The sequence below is a fragment of the Sorex araneus genome, chromosome X (assembly GCF_027595985.1).
Source record: "Sorex araneus isolate mSorAra2 chromosome X, mSorAra2.pri, whole genome shotgun sequence".
Taxonomy (NCBI): domain Eukaryota; kingdom Metazoa; phylum Chordata; class Mammalia; order Eulipotyphla; family Soricidae; genus Sorex; species Sorex araneus.
The window spans coordinates 214,955,869-214,979,997 of record NC_073313.1 but is presented as its reverse complement, the minus strand read 5'-3'; the positions used below and the strand labels follow the sequence as shown (position 1 = coordinate 214,979,997).

The window sequence follows — 24,129 nt, the reverse complement described above, 5'->3', positions numbered from 1 at the left end:
ATTTGCTCATGAAAATAGTAAGGAATTGCAAAGATACACACTTGCAAGAAACCATGTACGTACAATTCACACCCGAAGTTTATATTTACTGAGAGATTTTAAAGGAATGGATAAAAATTAAAATGAAATATTTGTTTTGCATTAAAAATGACACATTTGGTCATATTAGATTTTAATGTTATATCATGTAAGATATCTATCACAAATTATGACACAATGTGGTGTATACGCATTAATTGAAGCAAGGCTATACAAAAAAATCTTTATCACAACTCTTCCGCTCAGGACACTTGGATATTAGGTAGTAAGGGTGAAGCAGAGGTGGGGAGAGAAGGCTCAAGTGGCCACAGTACTGGGAGAAGTCATACTAGCATTTACTCAGCAGAATTCAAGGTCTCAAAGGACTTCAATTTCTAAGGCAAAAGCACAATCCAATTCAAAACACTGATGAGAAATACTAAAAGAAAACTGCTTGCTTTCTAACAGATTTCATGCTTAAATTCAACTCGTGATAAATTAGTCTGCATTCCACCTAGCTCTATTGTCTTGGTTTCATAACTTAGGGGGCCAAAGCGATAGCTCAGAAGGTAGGGGACCTGCCTTGCTACAAAGCCTCTCACCCCCAAAGAAAAACTTAAAAACTGATCTATAGAACAGATAAATATACTAAATAAATATAAAAAAAATCTATAGATATTTTGAATATAGTAACTTAATGCTAAGACAAATTACCCCTTGACAAAAAGATGAAGAGGAGGCTGAGAATACTGTTTTAAACAACAGCTTCAATAAATATCCAGTTTTTAAAATACCTAAGGCAATGATTAAGTTGAATGCGTGTGTTTGTAGTATTTTATTACCAAATATGCCAACAATTTTTACACATCAAGTTCCTTAAGGCAAAACAATTTGTATTTAAGTTACTTAAAACTTAAAAAATCTATAAAGAAAATAAGGCATATACAGACGGCACAAAGGACTGATATACCAAGTATGAATTTACAATGATTCCTTAAAAGATACTAGGGAACCAACTCACAATTCTGAAAAACAAAAGTGAAACTGGTAATCAAGGAAGAATTAATCACCTTTACTGTCTTTTATTTTACTTTTTGGGTTTTTTCTTTCTTTCTTTCTTTGGTTTTTTTTTTTTTTGGTCATACTTGACTGTCCTCTGGGCTTACCCCTTGTTCTCTGTTCGGGTATCACTCCTGGTGGTGCCAAGGGAGGTGGGAGAAACAGACAATAAGTAAGTGGGGTCAAGATTGAGCCTGGGTCTTAGCAGCAAGGTAAGTACCTTTGCATTATCCTCTCACCTCTGCCTTTAAGGATTTAAAAATCAATCACCATACTGCCTAAATGATTGGTTAACAAGTAAGAAGGCACATTTTTCTGTATTTCAATGGCTGACAATATCACAAAGAGAAAATCAAGAGCTTAAGTTTCAGATCTTAAGTGTCTCAACAGAATAGAAAAGTACACCATCTATGAAGAAAAAACAAAAAAATGAAACCTGAATCAAACGTCCAGATTCCTCAAGGTGTTTTGAATATGAGATGTACAACAATGTAAATTACGGTACTATAAAATACACTTTTTATGCACCCTTCCTCCCAACACCACAGCCATCACCTGAGGTTTCCACCAATGTTCCAACAGCCCCTCCCAGCCAGCCACCCTCCCATGCAAGCTCAGTTCTACGGACAAAACCTCCAGTTCCCATGACTGGCCCTTTGTTGTTCTCTTATTATGATTCTTTATATTCCACATGAGAAATTTAATTTTTATTTTATTGTGGAGGTGGTGATGCCTACACTTTCAATTCTGATGGTTAAAGTGAAACCCCTGAAATTCCACAAAAACTGCAAATCAATAATCAGCTTAAATTTATTTTTCCAAAAACTATCTTTCTCTTTTTGTAGATATACAAATCTAAAAAAAAAATAAGAGTGAACAACTACACTAACACATATATTTTTAATTTAACATGAAATAAATACTACAAATATACAATTTAGTAAGAGTGGGGAAAGGAGAATTAAGAAAATTTTAAGGAAAAAAATCCAGAATAGGCCTATCAAAGTACAAAAGTTGTTATGTTTTATCCTAAAAAGGGAACATACTTTATGTTAGAAAATATTATAAATAATACTTAATTTTCAAGAAAACTAAATGCAAAGAAAAATATTCAATTATACCATAGGAATGCAATAGACAAGATTTAGATGCTCAGAAACACTTCAGCTTTTACACTAACTGCAAAAATGAATTCGCAAAATGTAGGATACTCAGATCACAAGAAATATAAAAAAAAACCTATCAATTTATCATTAACGGATTTACTTTATTTGAATATAGATGTAAATAATTGGGGGCAGGGGTGGTGTGGGATGATCAAAATATCCATGAGACATTTGTCAATCTGTTCTAAATGCCATTAAAACACATTAAATTCATTGTGGCTAAAAAAAAAAAGTTATCTTTGAAAAATGAACATTGAAATATTTGTTGTCTAAAACTGCAAGTGGAATTATTTGTTTTGATATAACATGAGAGGATGAAACAGGATAAGTTAAAACAAGACCGTTCACGAATTGGAAAGCAGAGAATGCTGCATAGGTGTTCACTATACTAATCCCTTAATGTTTCAAATTTTCGTAACAAACAGTAAATTTTAAAAAATTAAAAAATCTCACCACTTGCAATATGAAAATTTTTTAAAGAACAAAATGAATACTTGGCATAGTCCATTAATGAAGCTATTAAGCATTTGGGAAGATAAACCAGAAATGTCTTAAAAATTTAAATACAGAGGTGTAAAATAAAAAAAAAAATCTAAAGGTACACCAAATTAAAACTTCCATTGAATTCTTAGTCAGACTTATATCCAAATTTGTTTTCAAACCCTTCAAATGCCACATTATTATAGCAGGTAACACCTACTCTGAAAATATATATCAGAAATCCAACAAAGATTGCCAAATACCTTTAGGAACAAGTGTGAAGCAAAAATAAAACCATAAAGTGAAAGCCTCTATATTTTGATGCTACCACTGTTTAAATTGAGAAGACTACTGGAAAGCAATAGGAAGCCATAAAAAAATACGTAGCCACAATCTTCTGAGATTGATTCTCTTGGGGATCCTGAATAAATTCCTAACCCACTAAAATTTAATGTGAAAAAGTGATCCATTTGTAAGACTTGTAAGACTGTGTATGGCAAAATGAACTACAAATATCCAGCCACAGAAAGGAAATGAATAGTGTTTGAACAAAGTTAGACACATGATGTAAAGGGAGAGTATCACCGTGATGATTTATAAGTAAAGGGAAATAACATAAAAAGCTAACAAAATTCATGTTTCCCTAGGCCTTTCCATTCAGACCAAACCATGTGGAGCTACACTCCCCAAAGCAATTTCTGACCTAAGATGTCTTTACTTTTCCCCTGACAACTTGAGAGTTGAGTGAAATGACAAAGTACATTTGCTCTGGGACAATGAAGCAGCCCTCCTCCGAAAAAAAGGAATGGTATAACAAATCCAAATCCTTTCAAATTGTCTTCAGAAATGAATGAACACTGACATACATTAGAGAAGTACGAACTTTCCCTCAATGCTTTGTTCCAAATAACCAGAAAAATTAGAGACATTATTTCATATATCAAAGGTCAAGGGGAAATGGGACTTTAAAAAAAAGTTAATAATCCTGGAAAATTTGACCTTCATACTGGTATTACTTTTTACTACTAATACTTTCCTAATGAACATCACATCCAAAACAAGTGCTATAGACACGTTTTGTTCATTTTACCTACACATTTTTTCCCTCAAAGGAGATTCCAGGGCCACGGATGTAGCAGCGTTTAGGTCATATGCCTTGCAGGAATTGGACCCATTTCAATTCCTAACACCATACAGCTCCTTCCTCATCCTCATTTCCCCATCATCCCAGCTGTGCCTCAGAAGCCCCAAGCACCAGCACCTGAGGGGAGCAGCATTCTCACGTTCCATCATTCAACCAAACAGCCAAGCCCCAGGAGAGTTGGAAAGAGTGAGTGGCCTTCAGCTCTTAGCCTTTAGAATTTAACTTTAATACTGAGTTCAGGGAAGAGGCAAGGTACATACCTGATTCATGAAGCTCACAATTTCATCTATCTGATAGATTATACACATCTGGCAGGTCACCATGACACCATGAGTGCTATTACTATTAAGTGGAACATCATCTCTTTAAGAAAGACTCATAACAGATTATTATTCTCATTTGCGGGTTATAAAAACAAAAACTAAGAGTATGACTAATACCCAAATACAGCAGAAACAAGGGCTAGGACCAGAAGAGGTCTATGGTTGGAAGTTTGCCACAAGAGGGGGGAGTGGGGTGTTAGGAAAAAGGGACCACTATGACAATGATAGTTGGAAATGATCTTCTGGACAAGAATTGAATGGTGAAAGGAGGCAATGTGATGTACATGATAGCTTTTCAGTACTTGTACTGCAAACCACAATGCCTAAAAGGAGAGAGAAGGAGAGAAGGAGGGAGGAAGGAAAGGAGGGAAGGAAGAGGGGAGGGGGAGAGGAGAGGAGAGGAGAGAGAGAGAGAGAGAGAGAGAGATGAAAAGCATCTGCCATAGGGGGTGGGGTGGCAGGAGGGAAATTGTGGACACTGGTAATGGGAAATGTAGTGTGTTGGAACACTGTATGGCTAAAACCCAGTTATGAACAACTTCATAACTCTGTACCTCTTGGTGGTTCAGGAGAGACTACAGGGCTTAAAGCAACATTCTTCATCCTTTTTACAGCTGCAGACCTGCACCTAACTGCACACACCGCCCAATCATCAGCAGTATAATAATCACCAAAGTAGACCACCGATTTTCAATCTTTCTACACCTGAAGACCATGGGCCAGTGGCTGAAGACCAGTTTAGGTTTAGTTTATGCCCTGCATGCATGAGACCCAGATTCAATCTCCATCATCACCTGATGTCCACGCATCTTGAGGTGTAGTACAGAAGGCACTGGAGCACAGAGAATACCATGTGGTCCCAGCAGCAACATATCCTGACCTACCATATCAATTGGCCGAATGCTCCACAGGCTCCCTGAGTACTGCTTGCGAGGCACCCCAACCCCCGCCCCAATCAATCAACAAGCAAAGTATTAAGAAAAAAATTCCTATACTATGTAAATCACTATTATTAGATTTAAAACTTTAAGGGAAAAAAACACGCTAGATACAATTACGAAACTATGTTAAACAAGACAAAAATTATGGCTCTACTATAAATTTCTGAAAAAAGTCAGATCCAGTACCAGTACACATGTTGCTGAAAAAAACCCAAATCATTCTTAAAATTTCCGTGAATTATTTGTTTGAATCTTTTCTTCATAAGCTATAAATTCTTATCTATGGAGTCTTTTCTAACTTAAAATCAATTCCTAAACAGGGATGATTTCACAATACCCTAGAGAAAAAAGTAGGGTTAGGCTTAAAGTTATTTCTTTGTCCACAAGGAAAGCCACACACAAAGAACTACAAGGCAGAAAACAAGATTTGCAGCTTTGGTTATGACCATATTCAATTCTTGACCTTCTTCCTTACAAGGAAAGTGAACAGAGAAAGAAGGCAACTTGGGGAATGCTAACTTGGTGGGGGATGGGGGTTACAGCTTCTAACTGATGTTTTTGAAAAATGAAAAGAAAAAAAAAAAAGCTTCTAACTGATGTATTTTACAAAAGGAAAAGGAGCTAGCACCCCAGAGCTGAAGAAGGAAATGATCTTCTTCCTCCAGCTCGCCATGGTGACACTACTTACAGGTTTCAAACACCTTAGAGAAAGGACTTTGGAACTCTCAAGAAACTGTAAGTAAATGAATGGGATACACTTACACAAAACATGCAACCATAGACTCATAACAACTTTGATTGCTTTTACCTGATTTCTTGAACAGGATTGGACAGAAATAAAAATGCTTTTTTTTTTTTTACTTAAAAAGTCCTTATTTCATGTCAAAAGCAAACCTACATTTTTGCCCTGAATCTGAGATATATATGTACTAATCAATGTACTAATATATATATGTATTAATAATCAGTGTACTAATAATTCTCTAAACTTAAGACTGTTTTGAAATCTGACTTATTTTACTGGCTGTTCTGGAAATTAAATAAGATACCGTATAAACAGATTCTCTTCTATGGAATCTAGTACAGTGTTAGTCTGGAAACTCATTCCATTTGCTCCAAAACATTTCTCAGTTATCTTCACTTAGGATGAAGCCATATGATTAATTTATGCCTTACCTTCAGACCAAAGCATTTAAGAGTTGGCATATAACCCTAGTTCTCTTCTATAGACACATGTTTCAAATAGCAGAGTTACAAGATGCAAGCCGCACAGATCCAAGTCAACTCTGCTATCCAGCAGAGCCCAACGACGTAAAAAGACTTAAATGAGCAAACCTTCCTATATTTATATAAGTCTTCTAGGTTCGTTGGTAATGCAAAACAGCTAGCAAAACTTAGTGTGTAATTTTTATAGCCGAAGTACATTTCACTGCTGCAAAATAATATATATGTATATATATATATATATATATATATATATATATAAATGGCAAGACCTGTGTTTACTTAAAGGGTACCTTCCTCATTGTGTCAATGAATGACACAATGAATGTGACAGTTAAAAGATATTATTTAATACTAGAAAAGTAATCCAACATAGAAAAAGCAAACTAGAGTTTCACCTCCAAGGAGGCGGGTCAGCCCAGTGCCAACACAGAGATGTGGCAGCTGAAAGCTCCCATACTACACAATCACCTTACTCCACTATCTTGGGACAAGCCTCGGAAGAAAAAATTAATCTGCTCAAAAATTCAGGTATGAGGGTTTTGTGACTGAAATCTCCAGGCATCGATGGAGTGGACTTTATTCACTTTATTAATGGGATGGGCTTTATTCCCCATCTCCCTGTACTTCCCGAAGCTCCAGCAGTCACACACTCGCCCCTAAGTCTCCACCCAGTAAAAAATTTTATTCCAACTGAATCACCTGTTAAAAACTCTGGACTTCCTAGAGCAACATCTCAAACTCTACAATGCTGATAAACCAGTAATAGATGGGATGCAATCCACCAGAATCAATGGGATGTAACATAGAAGACAACCAATTTTGATGAACAAACATAAACACAGATGGCTTAACCTGTAACATCTTAATAATCTCTCATACAAGGACTTAATGGCTTCAAGGGTCCATGATGAGATACAATTTTCACTAAATTTCTTCTAAGGAAATACTTTTTTCATTCTGTTAGCAAATTCTTGATTAAAAGCAATATAAAATAAATTACTGAGGATCTATATCGGAGCAGGTTTAAGAGGTGGTTGGGAACACTGGAGACAATGGTGGAGGGAACATGTAATAGTGGTGAGATTAGTGTAGAATACTGAATGCCTGTAACAAATCATCAGGAACAACTCTGTAAACCGCAATGTTTATATAAAGTGTAAGGGGAAAATTTACATATGTAGGCCTTACCTATTCCATGTAAACTCCAAAATATACTAAGATAAAATTACTTTAAAGGTGTTATTAGTGACAGGTAAGATATAATTACTACCATAATCAGATCCAAATATAAAATAAAATTCAACGTAATATACTTTACAATCAGAGTTGAAAACATATATGCAAATGAGAATAGGCAGTTTTATATTGTATTAAATGGTTTTAATTTTCTTTAAATAGGTCAAAATCATATAGTAATCACTAATTGGCCCTTATTTACTTTCTGTCATTTTGTTTGCCAGATCTTAAAAGTTTTGTTGGAATAAGCAATATAAAGTAGATTTTTTATGTGCCCAAAAGGACAGAGATTTGGATTCGGACGGGAAACTGGGATATTGATGGAAGGAAGGTCACACTGGTGGTGTTGGAACACTAAATGTTTGAAACAACTATAAACTGAACAACTTTGTAAGTCAGTGTTTTTAATAAAAATTAGAAATTAAAATACTTCTGTCAAGCATTTCTAGCTTCAGCAAGGTTCACATAAAAAAGTAATGATTTATGCTTGATTTACACTATAAAATAAAACTACAGAATGAGAAGAATGGGATGAATGTGCAGTAGGGAAACTGAGGTGTAAAAGTATTAAGCAAGCATCACAACAAATGTAAATGACAAAAAGGAAGCTGCAAAAACAATATGTGTATAGCAAAATGTCAATTTAAATGCCAGTAACATTTTAGTTCCCCAAATTCATTATGGAGGTGTGTCCTATGAGGTAGAATTATGTAGCACAAACGTGATTTCAACTCACTCAATGTCATCAAAGCCCCTCTCCCACAAATTATAAACAAAAAATATTCGCAGGGTATTGACAACAGTACCCTAGGCGGGGAGGCAGGGGGCAGGGGGGTAAGAGGCAAAAACTGTTATCCTAAACCTATAAAACCTCCTAAGTTTCTCCAACCTTTGAGAACCATTAGTCTGAAGGTAAAAGATTAAAATTTTAAATGTTTCTTCTTCTAGCTTCTAATACAACATAAGATACACTTCCTTGTCAAAAGAAGTATGGAAAGAAAATATCATTTCCATTTCTCTAGCTATGCAAGTGGTGTTGTATGTTTTTAATCTCCATTTTATTAGGAAGACAGAATGGCAGATCACATTCTCCATTCTCAAAGTGAATGCCCTTGCACTCAAGCAAGAAAGATTTGTTGATTTTCTTATAACTAAACATATCCATCTGCTGTTACAGCAACTCATTCAAGGAGGGAATAGGGCACCAACTGGTTATCTAAAGAAAGGAACAAAACAATTTGGGAGTATTGCATACTGCTGTGAAGTTTTTAAATGCAAAATTTTCTCCCGCTTTCTTACTATATATCAGTAATGAACATAATAGACATCCTGATAAAAATGTGGTATTTAGAGGAAGAAAGCTGCGTGATTTTTTTTCTTGGTTTTGGGTTGTTGTTTTCTGAGTTTTTGTGTCACATACAGCATTGTTCAGGGCTACTCCCAGCTCAGGTTGGGAACATGAGGTGTTGAATCTGAGCCTCTTACCTCCACCCCACATGCCACATATGCACTCAGCCCAATGAACTGTATGGCGTTCATGGAGAATACTGTCAATCATGGTATTCTCTGGACAAGTTTTTACTCTCAATATCACTTAATTCACGGCTCCACTAGCAGATTAGGCTTACTATTATTACCAACTCTATCTTGCAATAAAAATTCTAGCTACATACTTAACAGTCATATTGGAAGAAAGGAAAAAATTACATGGGATATTTAGCAGATTTTTCTCTATTTCTCTAAGTCACTATTTTGCCTAGAATCTTTACTTCTGTCAAGTTGACTGACTTCAATTTATTAACTTAAGAAGTCAGTACTGGCATCAGTCTTGGAGTACAAAAATGAATAAAGGAATACTAACTTTTGCAGGAGGTAGACTTGTAGTAAAAGTATACACCGCATGAACATACTGTAGCATTATGTATTAAAGGGGCACTGAAGGAACTATTAGTTTACTGAAAAATAAAACATCCTTTAAAATCACCAATGATGCCCTAGTTCTGAGGAAAGTCTCTTATTTTTTGAGAAAGCTGGTGATGTCAAGAGTAGTTAATAATAACTATCCACTTGTTAGGGGCCAGAGAGATAGCTAAACAGGCTGAATGCACACTTAACATAAGGAAGGCCCATATTCAACCACAGCACCTTTTGTCCTTCAAGCACAGAGCTGGAAGTAGCCCTTAACTCACCACAGTATGTAAGCCAAAGCCAAAAAGAAAAAAAACAAAAACAAAAAGCAAAAAAGCCAGAAAAAGCAACCAGCAACTCACTAGTTAAAAGACCACAGTAAGAGGAGATGGGTAATAACTTCAAACGATTAGTACCATATTCATGTTTTTAAAACTGAGCTTACAAATCTTACAATTAAAATTACTTAAAAAGGTCTGAAGTTGGGAGACAGAGGCCCTGACAGCATACTCAGCATGGACAAAGCCCTGAGTTCAATCCCCAGCACTGCATGAATGCCATCCTCACTCCCAGCACTGCAGGTATTGCATGGATCTGAATCTGGTGGCCCTTGTGGCATCACTGGGCCACATCACTAGACAGTAAGGCCCACAATGCCAGGCCAAGTATTGCTAAGGTACTCACAGGCCAAGTACTCAGGCCTTCTGAGCACTGCTCTAGAAGCCTAAAAGCAAATTCACAAACTAAATAAGCAAGTCCACAATTCATTTTAAATAGTCATAATTAAAATGACCTAATAACTAAGGCAGAACTTCATTTTATAAAATAAGGTATTTTCAGATCAGATATATATGCAATATAAATAATAATCAAGTATAAGAGAAAAATATCTGTATATGTATGGAAATTAAAAAATCAATTACAATATAAGCAACAGAAAAGCAATACAGATACCGAATTATTTCAATCTTTGGCAGTCCTGATGCACCAATTAGAAAAAACAACTTAAATATTTCCAAGATTGCAGACAAGGATCTATTTTGAGATGATAAAAATATCAATTTAGGCTGTAAATTTTAGAAAAATCGATGCAAGCTCTCCTTTCCCCCGCAGAAACATTTATTCAAGTTCCTCTCTCCCACCCCTTCCCTGTTCTCTTTTCTCCTCACTCCCTAAGCAAAATTCCTTCAAAATAAAAAGAATATCGATATCTCATTCTCAGTAAAACTATACATTTTTATGTTTAGAAGTAGAGCATAACCATTCTAATACTCTAAATGTTTTCATTATGAATTACTGAAGTCAGAGCATTCACTATTGAACTAGTTACCATTAACCTCATAGAGTACTTTAAAGGGTGGTGCTCAGAGTGACTCCTGCTGAGGTTTGGGGGAACCACATGGGATATCAAGGATCAAACTGGGTCAACATGGAGCTGGAAGGTGCCCCCAAATGCACCAGTTAAAGACCACAGCACAAAGAGATTCAAAGCAAGGTTTTGCAAAGCAAGCATGATATCAACTGTATCTCTCCAGCCCAGATATACCATTCTTATACTATTTTATGCTACTGTGTACTACTAAACATCTTTGTCCAATGTTCTTAGGCTACTTTTAACTCAAGATTCAAGAAAATGCTTTTATTAACATCAAAAACCAGTTGCTTGATGTGCTCTAAATAAATAGGTGCTGTACTAATTAAGATAAAATTACTCCTATAGGTCCAAATACACTGGAGAAAATGCCAGCAAGAGTGATAGCATGCTGCTAAGCTGTTTCTCCTGACCCAAATTACACTGTTACAGACCTTTAAAGCACATAAACTCATTTAATCCTCACAACAGAACTACAAAGGGCAGGTTATCATTTTATTTTACTCTCTGACAGCTAAAGAAATTGTAAAAAAAAATTCCATTTTCTATAAGGTAACATAGCTTAAAAGTGGCAGTGCAAAGATATGAAGATAGTCTAGAGTCAATACCAGTGCTTTTCAAACCTTAATGTACATACACCAGAACTCTTGCTGAAATCCAGATTCTGAAATAGTACTTCTGCACAGGCTGGCAGGAAGCAAGAGACTGCATGTCTAACAACCTCACCTGAAACACAGATACTGCTAGTCTAAAGATTACCCTATGAGCAGCAAAGTTCTAGTCTACTCTAGAAAAATAGTGAAAAGTGGTTACCACCCTCAAAAGAAAATACAGCTCACCCAAAGTTAACAGACATATAAGCAAATTGAAGGCTGCCAACTTTTGAGTTTAGACCTTGATTACATCTCTCATTAATATGTATATATATATATTTATATATTTTCAGGTGGAGATTATGCGGCCTAAAAGATAGTAAAGGTGTTAATTCATTTTTGTCACAGCTGAGCCGCTGAGCCTGGTCACATCCCAGGCATGACTTATGATCCTTCCCTGCCCCACCCCCGACAGCACCACCAGGAGTTTCTCCTTAGCTCAGAGTCTGGTATGGCCCCTGAAAACTACAGGGTGTGGCCCCTAAAGAAAAATAAACAAAAGGACGATGCAGGTTGGCTCAGAATTGTAGGTAGGGTCCCCAATCTTCCTGAGCACCAGTTGGGAGCTACCCTCCACTAAAAGAAAGGTTAAAAAAAATTGCATGCATTATATCATACTATTTTCTGAGTCTGGAAGTAAAATACATAATATTATAACTCATGGGGCGAGTGATACAGCACAATGAGTGAGGTGTTTGCCATATATGTGGCCAAGTTCCATCCCAAGCACTCCATATGATTCCAGGAGTGATTCCTGAGTGCAGAATCAGGAGTAACTCATGAATATGTCCAGGTGTGGCCCCAAAACAAACAAATAAAAGAGTATATAAATAACTTTATAACGCTTTTCTCCAAAAAGACCTTCCTATACTCAAAACCTATTCAAAAATGACTCAAAACATCTACCTCAATATACTATTCAATCAGGACAAACAAAAACACATAAGTAAATAACTGTACTTTCCCATATATACATGAGAATTAAATGTGAAGTTAAAATCAAGTAGTTTTCTAAATTTTTGATACAAATAGCAAGTACGAAAAAACACATTCTAAAAATAAATAGAATGTAAATGTCTTAATAGCACTTCAATCAACAATTCTACCAAGTAACTTCTTCTAAAAGTAGATAGTGAAATGCCTATAACACAATTTCTCATTAGCAATTGTGTACTAATTTAAAGTGTGTAAAGAATATAAACTGAAGCCACCAAATAAATGTTTTCAAAGTATGTTTAAGACACTTCTCCCCAAAGCATTCCAATACCTAAGACCTGAAACCGCACCAGCTGACTGGGAATAATTTTTTACCAAACTTTGCTACTATAACAAAAAAATTGAAGAAATTTAATACCATGGAAGTATATTCAGACATGTTTAAAGCAGCACAAATCCTATTACATCCTGGGTGTGGGTATGTGTATGTACGTTATATATGTGTACATACATATATACATAGAGATGGCCATATAAAAATTTTAAATGTTAATTAAATATAGAAAGGGAATCTAGAGAAATCAACCTAGTTTGAGTACATTTGGTTTTTCTGAATACCTTGTATTTCACTCAACTTTTCCTCAATGGGTACAGATATACATTGTATTTCTTCCCTGAGGAAGAATTAAATCTGTCACCTACTTTGACAAGCTAACTCAAAAATAATATTTGAAAAATCATATTAGGAATCATATTTTAATACTGATTAGCTACACATGAAAAGTATTAGGTTTTATAGACTTCAAGTAATATAAATTCACATATTTTAGAATTTATCAATATGGAACCCCCATCTTTGTAACATAAACTATACTACCACCATATAACTAAAATTCTCACTGATGTACATGTGAATTATAGAACAATACAATCTGTCACATATTTAACATAATGGTAAAATGCAGTGACAACTGGGTCTTGTCTAAATCCTAAAATTATAAAATGCCTGGACCAAATACTCAATATTCCAAATTCATGCTAAGAGACAAGGACTAGGTCTTCAGGTCTTCAGTACCCACCCGCTAGTCCCCCAAATTATAAAGACACAGTGAGATACACAAAATTATCTGGATATTTTATATGATGGGCACATGGAAAAAACAATGCTCCTGAATTAGTAAGAAAAATCTTTTTGCAGTTCCCTACTAAGGCTCGTATTTATTGTTCTCTCCATTAATTGCAAAGAAACACATACATTACAAAAAAATTAAACTGAAAAGACAGCATTTGCAATCTTTTACAGATATCCCAAGTTGCAACCTAAAGGTTTCCTGTTTTACTAATCCAATAACTAACTGTAAAATGAAATCTGGTATAAAAAAACAAAGTTAAACTTTTTATCTCTTTCAAAGATTCTTCTTGCTCTAAAACAATCCTTAGTGACCTTGTAGGACCATTCCTGGGTTAAACACATAAAACCAATTTCTTCGGCAATGATAATACTAAGCGACTATTCTAAGAGCACTCAGCACATGTCTATGGAGCGCTTTAGATTTTTGCATGTAATGAAATTTGGGTCATTAAAAAAAAATGAACAGAAATCTTTAAAATAATTCCACCTGACAAGCAATTTAAAAATATTTGTTTTAAACTTACAGATTTTTACATCTTTCAAACAAATAATCAGAAAACACTGAACGTTAAGTGATTCTTCCAAAAGAGCAAATTTAACTTGACCCCCTTAAATGGCCACAGATCTGACATGCCATTTAGAAGGCTGAGGGAAAAAAAAATACCTTGATTTATTTTATCCCTAAAGCAACACGATTAATGGAAATATAGCATAAACCACATACATAATTTTAAGCTTCCTAACAATCTCATCAACACAAAAAAATAAGAGTGACATTAATTTTAAAACACCATGTACATACACAATCTAATAAATCCAAAAGCATCATATAAAATACAATATTCTCAAAAATTAATGAAGTAATACTTTACACTCATTATAAAATTTACACTGTTTTACACAATGAGGTGTCTCTTAGTAGCAAATTTCCAAAATAAGATGTGTATTTTAAACTTAAAGTACATCTCATTCAAAATAGCAACAACTAAGAAGGTTCAGCAGGGGCTAACACTACTGCACACTGCAGCTCTCCCTATACAACTATTTGCTTAAAATTATTTGACATTCTTGCTTCTTTTTTGACCTGAGATGGCTGATTACAAATATGGACAAACTTTCAATCCGTGACATTAAATCATGACAAGTCCATGCGACCTGAGCATTTGAAATAAGACACAATGGGATTACAGCTTAGTATATATCTTGAGTAGACTTTGGTGATGCCTTTAAACAGCATAAGTGAACACAGCTTATAGAAAAAAGAAAAATACACAGCAACATTTTTAAACCAACCATTTCACTGCCTAACACTAGCATATTCCTTTAGCAGCTAACTGCAAATTTTCCGTGAAACTTTAATTTTGAAATTCGTATGATCAATGCTGTCTTCAGCATCAAGTGACATAAATCAATTTTTTTTTTCAGAGAAAACGTGTCAACCATACTTTTATTTAACCTTACCCCTCCAAAAAAAAATTTATTCTACTTGAGCTTCAGTGAAATGCATTCTGGCCACCACGAATTCCAACTCATTTGATGTTTTTCATATACGTATTTCAAATAGCAAAACTGCTAAGAATTTCCCCAAGTAATTTACGGACACTTAAGTGTAAATAATTCCCACAATGCATTCCCTAAAAAAACAACTAAACCCATTAGCTTAGCACATAAAATTTATCCTTAAGGCAAGTTACTGAATAAATCAAAAAGAAACAACTATACTCTTGTTTACTGCATTTACACTTTATAACACCACATTCAGCAATTTCTAAATTTGGAAGTCAGTTCACATTGCACTTAAGCAGTAACTTTTAAGCTTAGCAAAATTTTAGAAGTTTCCGCAATACACTTCTGAATAAACACTGTTTTGAAATACAATAGGACAAGAATCAGCACCATTCATACTAATTTCAGTAACAACAAAGTCACTATACTCCCAAGTTCAAAAGGTATGACACATACTGAAGTATGTTTTGCCAAAATTTATTTCATTCACCTTAGATCATTTTTGTTTAATCCACTTACAGAGCTGAGAAGCAAATTCTGCCTCTTCTGCAGCACATACATCCAGGAAAAGACATTAATCTCTTGATCTGTTTCTACAATATGAAATCAAAATCAAAAAATATTTATTTCTTACCTGCAGTTAGGAGGAGGATCAAGGGTTATTTCAGCTAGCTCCTTCTGAATTCTGTGAGTGAAATGAGAACAGACAAAAAGGATTTGCGATAGTCTACAGAATAACCGGAGAATTACACTGCCCTCTACCACCATACAGTTAAATGCAAGGCTGGCTTTGCCTTCAGTAATGCTAACATGGCTGCTTCCTCTTTGTTCTCAGAGGCATAACCCAAATCCCTTAACAGAAACTTTGCAGCTTTTTTTCTCACTTGCTACTGTAAATAAGTGAAACATTTACACCTGATTTGAGAACTAGTCTTCCACTGGTACTCAGTAAAGCATATAAAATCCTTTTTAAAATACTTTTTACCAAAGAAATTCTCTTTTCAAGCTTATATGCAAATGAGGCAGAAGGGAGGAGGGAAGGCACTAGAATATTTGACAATGACTCCAAGTCAATAGAACCGAGGTAAGAATTAACCAGGTACAGAAGAGCACATTAACAGATCTGACAATATTTTAACTGTCAGAAAAAGTTTAGAATTCACAAATACCTTAACTAGAGAAAAACTTCCAAATAACACTGTCAGAGGTCTGTTTTTCCTGGTCTTTAAATACAGCTCTAAAATTTAATAAATGTGTGTGGGTGGGTGTGGGGGGGGTTAGGGGAGAAGAACACTACATAGTATAAAGCCTTCAGTTAAGGGAACAAGTGGTACAAAGCAGTTCTCTGAAGACACATCTTAAAAGCTTTTAAAAGTTAGGAAGTCTTTCTATTTTCATTCCTCAGTAAGATTGCAATAAATTGAGAAGCATTTTGGATTACTTCAAAGATACCTATTTAGTAAAGATTTACAGATGTAACTGAGGTAAAATTTTATTAGGTCAGAATACTTTTGAATTGCTACACAACACTATTTGACCAGTTTTTAAATTTTCTTTTGCCTTAGTTTTGATCAATGAAAATCAACAAAATGTCAGTATTAGCTAATGCTGTAGATACAGTGTAATTACTAGAAACCACGAATATTCCAATATACTACAACTGATGGACTCCCACTGACAGATATTTTTCCCACCATCACAGATAATATAAATCAAGAGATAACAAATGATCTTCCACTTATACCCAACAAAATATCTCCCTCCTGCTGTTGAGTAATAATGTATCAAGCGTATCTACAAGTTTTAGAGTGAAGGGGGCACATGGACAATGAAAGTTTTCAATTATCATGGGCCACCTAAAATTAAACTGTTTTATTTGGGTAACCACAGTTTCACTAGGGAAAAAAAAGTCACACTTGGGACACACAATTTCCAATTACATTATCTGTAAGACGGAGAGCAGACTTGAAGCACGATTTCAAACATTTTCACGTATAGCCAAGGCCTTGGATGCACCAGTTTTCCAGCAAACCCGATCATTTCTGATTATAAAGTTTCCCAAGGAGAGGCACTGCCAATCTCCACAAGTGTCACTTTCAATGAAGAAGAGTGTGACTCAGAAAAGGGAAACATCCTCCAATGCACCAGCTCATTTGGGTGCACCAAATCTTCCCTTGCCAGCTCCTTCAACAATCTGTCAGAATGCCAGTTCCATCTCCACTCCAGGGACACACGCTTGCACAAGCTGCCCGGGTACAGAGTTAAAAGTTTGCCCCTAAGTGGGATTTGCAGGAAGGGGGCTGCTTGTATATATACCACCCGCACCATGACAACTCCTTCCAGCACAAACAAAACTGGTCGGCTGGGTCAGCGTGTCTGAACACACGGCCGGTTTAGGGGGGACAGCAGCAGCGGAGGCTTGTCCCTCTGGAAGCCCACCCTGGCAAGGTGTGCATCCTCCTGGCCGCCCCTCACCTTTTGGCGCTTGTGGAGAGCTTCGCGGTGGTTTTGCTGGAGAGTTTGGTGTTCTTCTTCTGCTGGGTGGCAGAAGGTTTCCTCTCTTCTTGTTCCTCCGGCTCTGGGGCTGCGGGGTCGCGCTGGTCAGCGTCCGAACTGCCGCTGCTGGTGCTGGGGCTCTCATCATCCGACCTCTGCCGATCGCTGGACATCTTGCTGGACTTATTCCTGGGCAAACTTTTCAGGAGAAAGGGGGAGAAGACAGGCAATGTCAGGCATAAGGAAGGAAAGAGAAAAGCCCAAGCCAATGGCATTTTCTTCTTTCTCTCCGGGTCCATCTAAAAGTCGTTATTTTCATGGAAAAGCTTCCCCAGTGTTCACGCTTATCTCATCGCAGGGCAGGCGGGGTTGCAGGGAGAGGAGGCGGTGCCGTGCCCCCCCACCCCACCCCCCCCCGCGCCCCCCGACGCCAGCGTTCGGGGATTCACCCAACTCAAGTTGGAAAACCCGCTCACATTTGTTCCCATGCCTTGGACAATCTATCAATTGTCTACTTTCTCGGAGGGCATGAAACAACACATTGGCCAGGGAAGTCGGGCGGCGAGCACGAATAGCCGGCGACTGGATGCAAATAACAGACCCCGCTGGAAAAAAAAAATGCTCAAAAGTCGCTAATCACGCCTAAATATTGACATGCTGACACGGGTCAGAAGGACATGGTTCCCAGACCATGGAAAACGTGCCCAGTTACCCGCCCCTATGCTTAGGGAAGGTGGCGGGTCCTCCGGCGGGCACGCAAAGCCCTTCCAGGCTACACTTGGGGATTTAAAAAAAAAAAAAATCAACCGAACCAGCTGCCGGGGCCCCTGGCACGGCCGGCGGCGAAGATCCATCCGGCCAAGCCCGAGCTGCCACCCGGGGAAGAGAGCAGGACGCAAACTGCACCTTCTGCAAAGCTCCCGACGCCGGCCAGGTTCCTCGCTCAATTTTCACATCAAGGACCGACATTTTGTCCAAAATAAATGGGGGTGGCGGGGGTAAGGGGAGGGGGACCCGGAGGGGGAAAACAAACAAACAAACAAAGCCCCCAAGAAGTGCAACAAATTTCCGCGCCCCGCGGAGGCGAGCGGCGGCCGGCGGCGGCGGCGGCGACGGCGGCGGCGGCCACCACGCAGCTCCGCGGCCCTTTGTGGGGAGGGCCGTGCGGGGGCCGTGCGGGGCCGCGCCGGGCGCCCGGGGGGGATGCGAGCAGCCCCGCGGCCCCGGCGCGGGCGCCCGGCGCGAACAAAGCTGCCCGCCCCCGCCCCCTCCCCCACCGCCGCCGCCGCCCCGGCCGCCCCCCACGCGGCCCCCGGCCCCGCCGCCTTACCTCGGCCGCCCGCCCGGCCCGCTCGCGCGCCGCTACGCTGTGGGGGAGGGCGAGAGCAAAAACCCCTTCCTTAAGGAAATGGAGGCAGCTGGGGGGGGGGGAAGGGGGGGGAGGGAAAAAAAGAAGCCGAGGAGGCTCTGGCCGGGGAGTGTGGAACATTGAAAGTCGGAGGGGGTGGTGCAGTGCCGGGCTCCGGCCGGAGGGTGGCGCCGCCCAGCGCCTTCGGGAAAAAAAAAAAAAGGGGGGGTGGGAACTCGGCGGGGCGAGGGCGCGAGCTCCCGGCGAGGCGGAGGGGACGCGGGAGACCCCCACGCGCTGTGGCCTCCCGCCGCCGCCGCCGCCGCCGCCGCCGCCGCCCGGCTCGGCTCCTCCCGGCCGCGCAGTCAGCAAGTTCCGAGGCGAGCGCGGGGGGAGGGGCGGGCGCGGCGCCGGCGCGCGTGCTCGCTCGCTGCGTGCCTGGCGCTGGGGGCGCGCGCTGCGGGCGGCCCGCGGGGGCGAGCGGCGCGCGCGCGTGCCCGCGTCCGCGTCCGCGTCTGCGTCCGCGCGCGCTCTCCGTGCCTCCCGTCACCCTGTGGAGGGGGGACGGGGCGGAGGGGGTTGGGGGGGGCGGGAGGCGGGGGTCCGGGGAGGCGGGGAAGGTGGGGGATGGCGCACGCGTCCGCCCGCGCGCGGCCCGGACAAAGAGCGCGGTGGGGACCCGGGGGCGGCCTGGACCCTGGCGCCCTGGGCCGGGGAGCCCGTGCCGGAGAGGGCCGGGGCGCGGGCGCCGTCTCGCGGGGCGGCTGGGCCGCGGGGTGGCTTCCGGCCTGTGCCTGCCTCCCGGCGAGCTGCCCATTAGACGACCGGTCTGGGAGGCCGGGCCGCGCGGCTCCAGGACATCCCGCACGCTGGCCACCTTCTCGCTGCCGGCATCTGGACTGCTGTGCACCCCCAGGGGTCCCCCTTTCCTGCCTGAGGGGCCCCAGCGGCGTGGTGTGCACCCCCCCTTCTCCCAGCGCCTGAGAGACGGGACACCTTGGGTGGAGGGGGCCGGTGGGACAAGGCCAGGCTCAGTAGAATGCTGCCTCGTGCCCCCTGGACCCCCAAAGGGATGGGATAGGGATCCTGGTCAATGAGCGACTTCAGGAAGGATTTCAAGATTAACAGTGACCTTTGGCTTTTCTTTGGCCTCCAACCTGCCAAAGAGGACAGCCCTCAGGATATTTTGGAAACTTAATGTCCTGGGGCTCATGACTTTTTTTGTTCAAGTGAAAGAGCGAGCGGACTGGGGCTGGAGTGGATCCACACCTGCCACTTTCCTATGGATTCTTGTGCCCTGCTTGCCAAGTGCCCACGCTGAAAAGAGAACCTGCGTGACAGCAGGTCAGCAGGCCGCACACAGCAGCTTCTGCGGGAGAGTGGGAAGGTTCTGTTCTCCCTGTCACCTGGTGTTCTTGGCACGTTTTGCCCCAGGCACCAAGGAGCACAAAAAAAAAAAATTCCTGTTTGCAGTGCAGGCTTCTGCAGCTGCTGAGGGGAGATGCTGCTGCAGAGGTGGTGCCCCCAAGGAATTTGTGGATTTCTCTTCCACAAGTGCCCAGAGGCAAGAGTCCTGGGAGAATGTGAAGTCCAAAGGCAAGCATAGACAATAATAGTCAACAACTGATGAACTAGAGTTATGAGGGTAGGGGAGGGGGGCTCGGTGACAGCCTCTTACTCTCCCATCTCACCTCACCCGATAGAGAAATTTTAGGGGGGAACGTTGCTCACAGTGTTTCATAAAGTGCAGTTACATTTCTGTAATTTTCCCAAAACAGTATTCCAATCAACTTGATGGAGGGCTTTGCTGCTAGGTGCTGGACAACCATATTTCCGCTCTTTCTAGGTCTCTATTTTCTGCCAGAGGCTCCTAGCACAGAAGAGAAATAGATAAGGAAAGCACACCAGATTGAAGGACTCTAGTCAGAATGAACCAGCATGTCAAAAGAGATGGTGAAGAAGGCCTGGTGTGAGTGTTGACAGCATTTTGAGCAGACTGGACCAAAGCATACTTGTGGGAAGTTTGATGGTGAAAATATAGACAGACAGTTCCCCCATCTTTACACTATGCAGGGGGGAAAAAGTCAATTTGGAATTTTGACTTTGTTTTGGAATGGGGAGCTATGAAGCAAAAGCTATATATAAAAGTGAATTCTTGTAAGAAATGTAATAGCATAGAAATAGCACAAAGACCCAAAGACCAGATGCTGATCGAATTTGGGTGGGGTCAGGAGATTGAGAGATAAAGACATTTTGATGGGGTTTGGTAGCTGCTTCTTTAAAGGAAATAATTGGCAGCTGAAAACCCAGGGAACTGGATTCTAATCTCATTCCACCAAGTTTATATGACCTCAGGCAAGTTACTTGTTCCAACTTAATTTTTCCCATATGTAAAAGAAGATTGTATCAAAGGTTCTAAATCCTCTTAGTCAAAAATTCCATGGTTCTTCCATGGATTTGAAGTCATGGAGTTCCACTCAACATTTATTAATCAAAATCCTTCAGAACTACCAAATGCTGAGGAATCAGATTGAAACACGGAGGCTGATCTCTGAGCTCAGCCAGTTAACTGGCAATCAGAGTATATGCAACAGGATGAGGACTGTGATGAAGGAGTGAAGAGAATGAATAGAACATTTTTAATTAGTAATGAAATTATTAACTTTGTTTAGGCTTGTGGGTTGTGGGGGGGGGTCAAAAGTGGTAACAATGAACTGAGCCTGTAGGGTCCAATAGGTGATACTATGTAGATAATGCTCTTGGCAAAGAACCTGAGGCTTAACAGATATTCAATGAATAGTCCTTTGCCATATCATTAAGTCATCATAAAGAGAATGAATGGTTCCTTCAGGCTAGTTTTCTGTCCCCACAATATTAGGTGACTAGCTACCTTTGTTCACCTGACAAAAATGTTCTTCAGATGATTACTTCTAGCTCACATTCCTTCTTAAAGTGGTCCTGATACACTTGTGTGTCAGTGTCAGTGGAAGGGTAGAGTGCCAGATAAACTAGTTACTCAAAAGCTAATCTAATCCAATCATTTTCATTTCACCCACCCGGAAAGGTATTCAATCAAGAACAGATGACAGAATGACTAGGGTGGCAAGTTAGCAGATAATAGAAGCCCCAGTCAGGAAAAACACTCAGGAGCAACAAGAACAACCAAAGAATCCCTTTCTCTGGCCCACCCGCCCTCTCTCTCCCTCTCCCTCTCTGTCTCCCACCCCCCATCCGCCCCCCACCCCCGCTCTGTCTCACTTGTCTCTGCCTTTATCACCTATGCTCAAACAGAAAGAAGAATCAGGCAAGATGCCCATTGCACAATTACACATAAGGACAAAGTACAGAGCACAGAATCTCTCACCCAGGAGCATGTGGCCGTGGCCCTAGGCTGGGAAAGCTAGGACAATAGGGAAACACTGGGGTAGTGCCCAGCAACAAGAGACATGGCCCAGTAATCTCACCATGGAAAGCTGGGACAATAGGGATAGCTGGAAATTTCAGTAGCAGCAAGCCCCAGCAAGATTTAGGGACAGGATTGCTCTCAGCTAGACAGATTCCAGACCTGAAGACAAGAAAAGGCTAAGACCAAATCATCATACACTAGAGGTGACCAGAGCATAATAATCAGGACCAGACAGGGAGAGAGATAAGGTGATTGATGTTGTACATGAGGAAACTGAACCCATCTCTTTGAACTGCATAATAAACTTCGACTTCTTTTTTTTTCCCCCAAGATAGTTTTTATTGTATCTTATTTAGAAAGAGACTTGTTACTGTTTTTGGCATATCGAATACACCACGGGTAGCTTGCCAGGCTCTGCCATGAGGGCGAGATACTCCCGGTAGCTTGCTGGGCTCTCCGAGAGGGGCGGAGGAATCGAACCCGGGTCCAAACCCAGGTCGGCCACATGTAAGGTGAACACCCTACCGCTGTGCTATCGCTCCAGTAACAAGTCTCAAAATGGAGACATTACCGGTGCCCGCTTGAGCAAATAGATGAGCAACGGGATGATAGTGATAGTGATAGATTTAGAAAGATGTGAGGAGAGAGAGTGAGGGAGAAGTGTGTTTCAAGAGAGAACACAGGCTCCTCCAGAGTTGAGGTCGACAGCAAAGAAATAGAGACAAGTGGGGCCAGAGTGATAGTACAGCGGGTAGGGTAGGCTGTTTGCCTTGCACGTGGCCAAACCCAGATTTGATTACTAGCATTCCATATGGTCCCCGAGCACCACCAGGAATAATTTCTTAGTGCAGAGCCTGAAATAACCCCTGAGAATGCCTAGGTATGACCCAAAAAGCCAAAATTTTTTTTTAAAAGGAAAAGGAAAAAGAAGAACAGAGACAAGCCAGCAAGATATTTGTCCATGGACTTAAAGAATGAGCCTAAGCTAACTTCTGAGTTTTGTGTGAAAATCTTTCATACAATTCTCAAGAATCCTCTAGAGAAGAATAAAAGATACACTTTTGTGCAGCTACCACAAGTTTGTACCCTCTTGATCTCCTCTTAATCTCCTACTGACTCGTATGGGGTCCTGCCAGCTTCTCAACCCGGACAGACAGAGTGGGAAGAGGAGAGATACAGCACATTCTTCATCTTGAGGATTTGCCCACATCTCAACCTGAAGTGTGTGTTCTCAGTTCCCTCCTCTCTGGACGGGCCCAGGATTTCTCCTGAGCACCTAACTCCCTAACTCACTGTCTCTCTCTGTCTGTCTCTGTCTCTGTCTCTCTCTGTCTGTCTCTGTCTCTGTCCCTCTCTCTCTCTCTCTCTCTCTCTCTCTCTCTCTCTCTCTCTCTCTCTCTCTCTCTCTCTCTCTCTCTCTCTCTCTCTCTCTCTTTCCATATATCTCTAAATAAGACGAGTTTGCTTCCAAAAAAAAAAAAAAAGAAAGGTGCTAAATCTAGTTGCAGCAGAAATTGCCACAATTACCTCCTCCTGGTCCCCTGAGAGGTTGTGACCAGAAGGGACCAACCATTATAGAGATAAACAAGGCCAAACTTTCCTGGTTTAGGTCGTGCTTTTTCACTACCTGCCCAAGGGCCTTTGTGCTATAGATATACGTAAGTACATGTGTGTATGACAAAGAGTCATGTAGTAATACATCACTTGAGTTGCCTAACAAGTTTCTGAGTTGAGTGATTTTACAAGCCATGGTGAAGTTACTGATCATTTTTAAATCA

General features: G+C 40.5%; 1 protein-coding gene across 3 annotated transcripts in view; it reads right to left on the bottom strand.

Annotated features, from left to right (window-relative positions):
• Positions 1–19,081, bottom strand: part of UBE2E3 (ubiquitin conjugating enzyme E2 E3) — a 99,458-nt gene extending 80,377 nt beyond the window's left edge. Inside the window, exons 1-3 of one of the 3 annotated variants that reach the window (XM_055120820.1) lie at positions 18,928–19,081; positions 17,577–17,795; positions 15,736–15,786 (exon numbers count right to left, since the gene is read on the bottom strand). In XM_055120820.1, the coding sequence (XP_054976795.1) occupies positions 15,736–15,786; positions 17,577–17,770 (245 nt within the window). In that variant the 5' untranslated portion in view covers positions 17,771–17,795; positions 18,928–19,081. Of the gene's footprint in view, positions 1–15,735; positions 15,787–17,576; positions 17,796–18,073; positions 18,320–18,503; positions 18,640–18,927 lie in introns of those variants that run through there. The other 2 variants (XM_055120821.1, XM_055120823.1) reach the window with 2 other exon arrangements.
• Between the last annotated feature and the right edge of the window lie 5,048 nt (positions 19,082–24,129).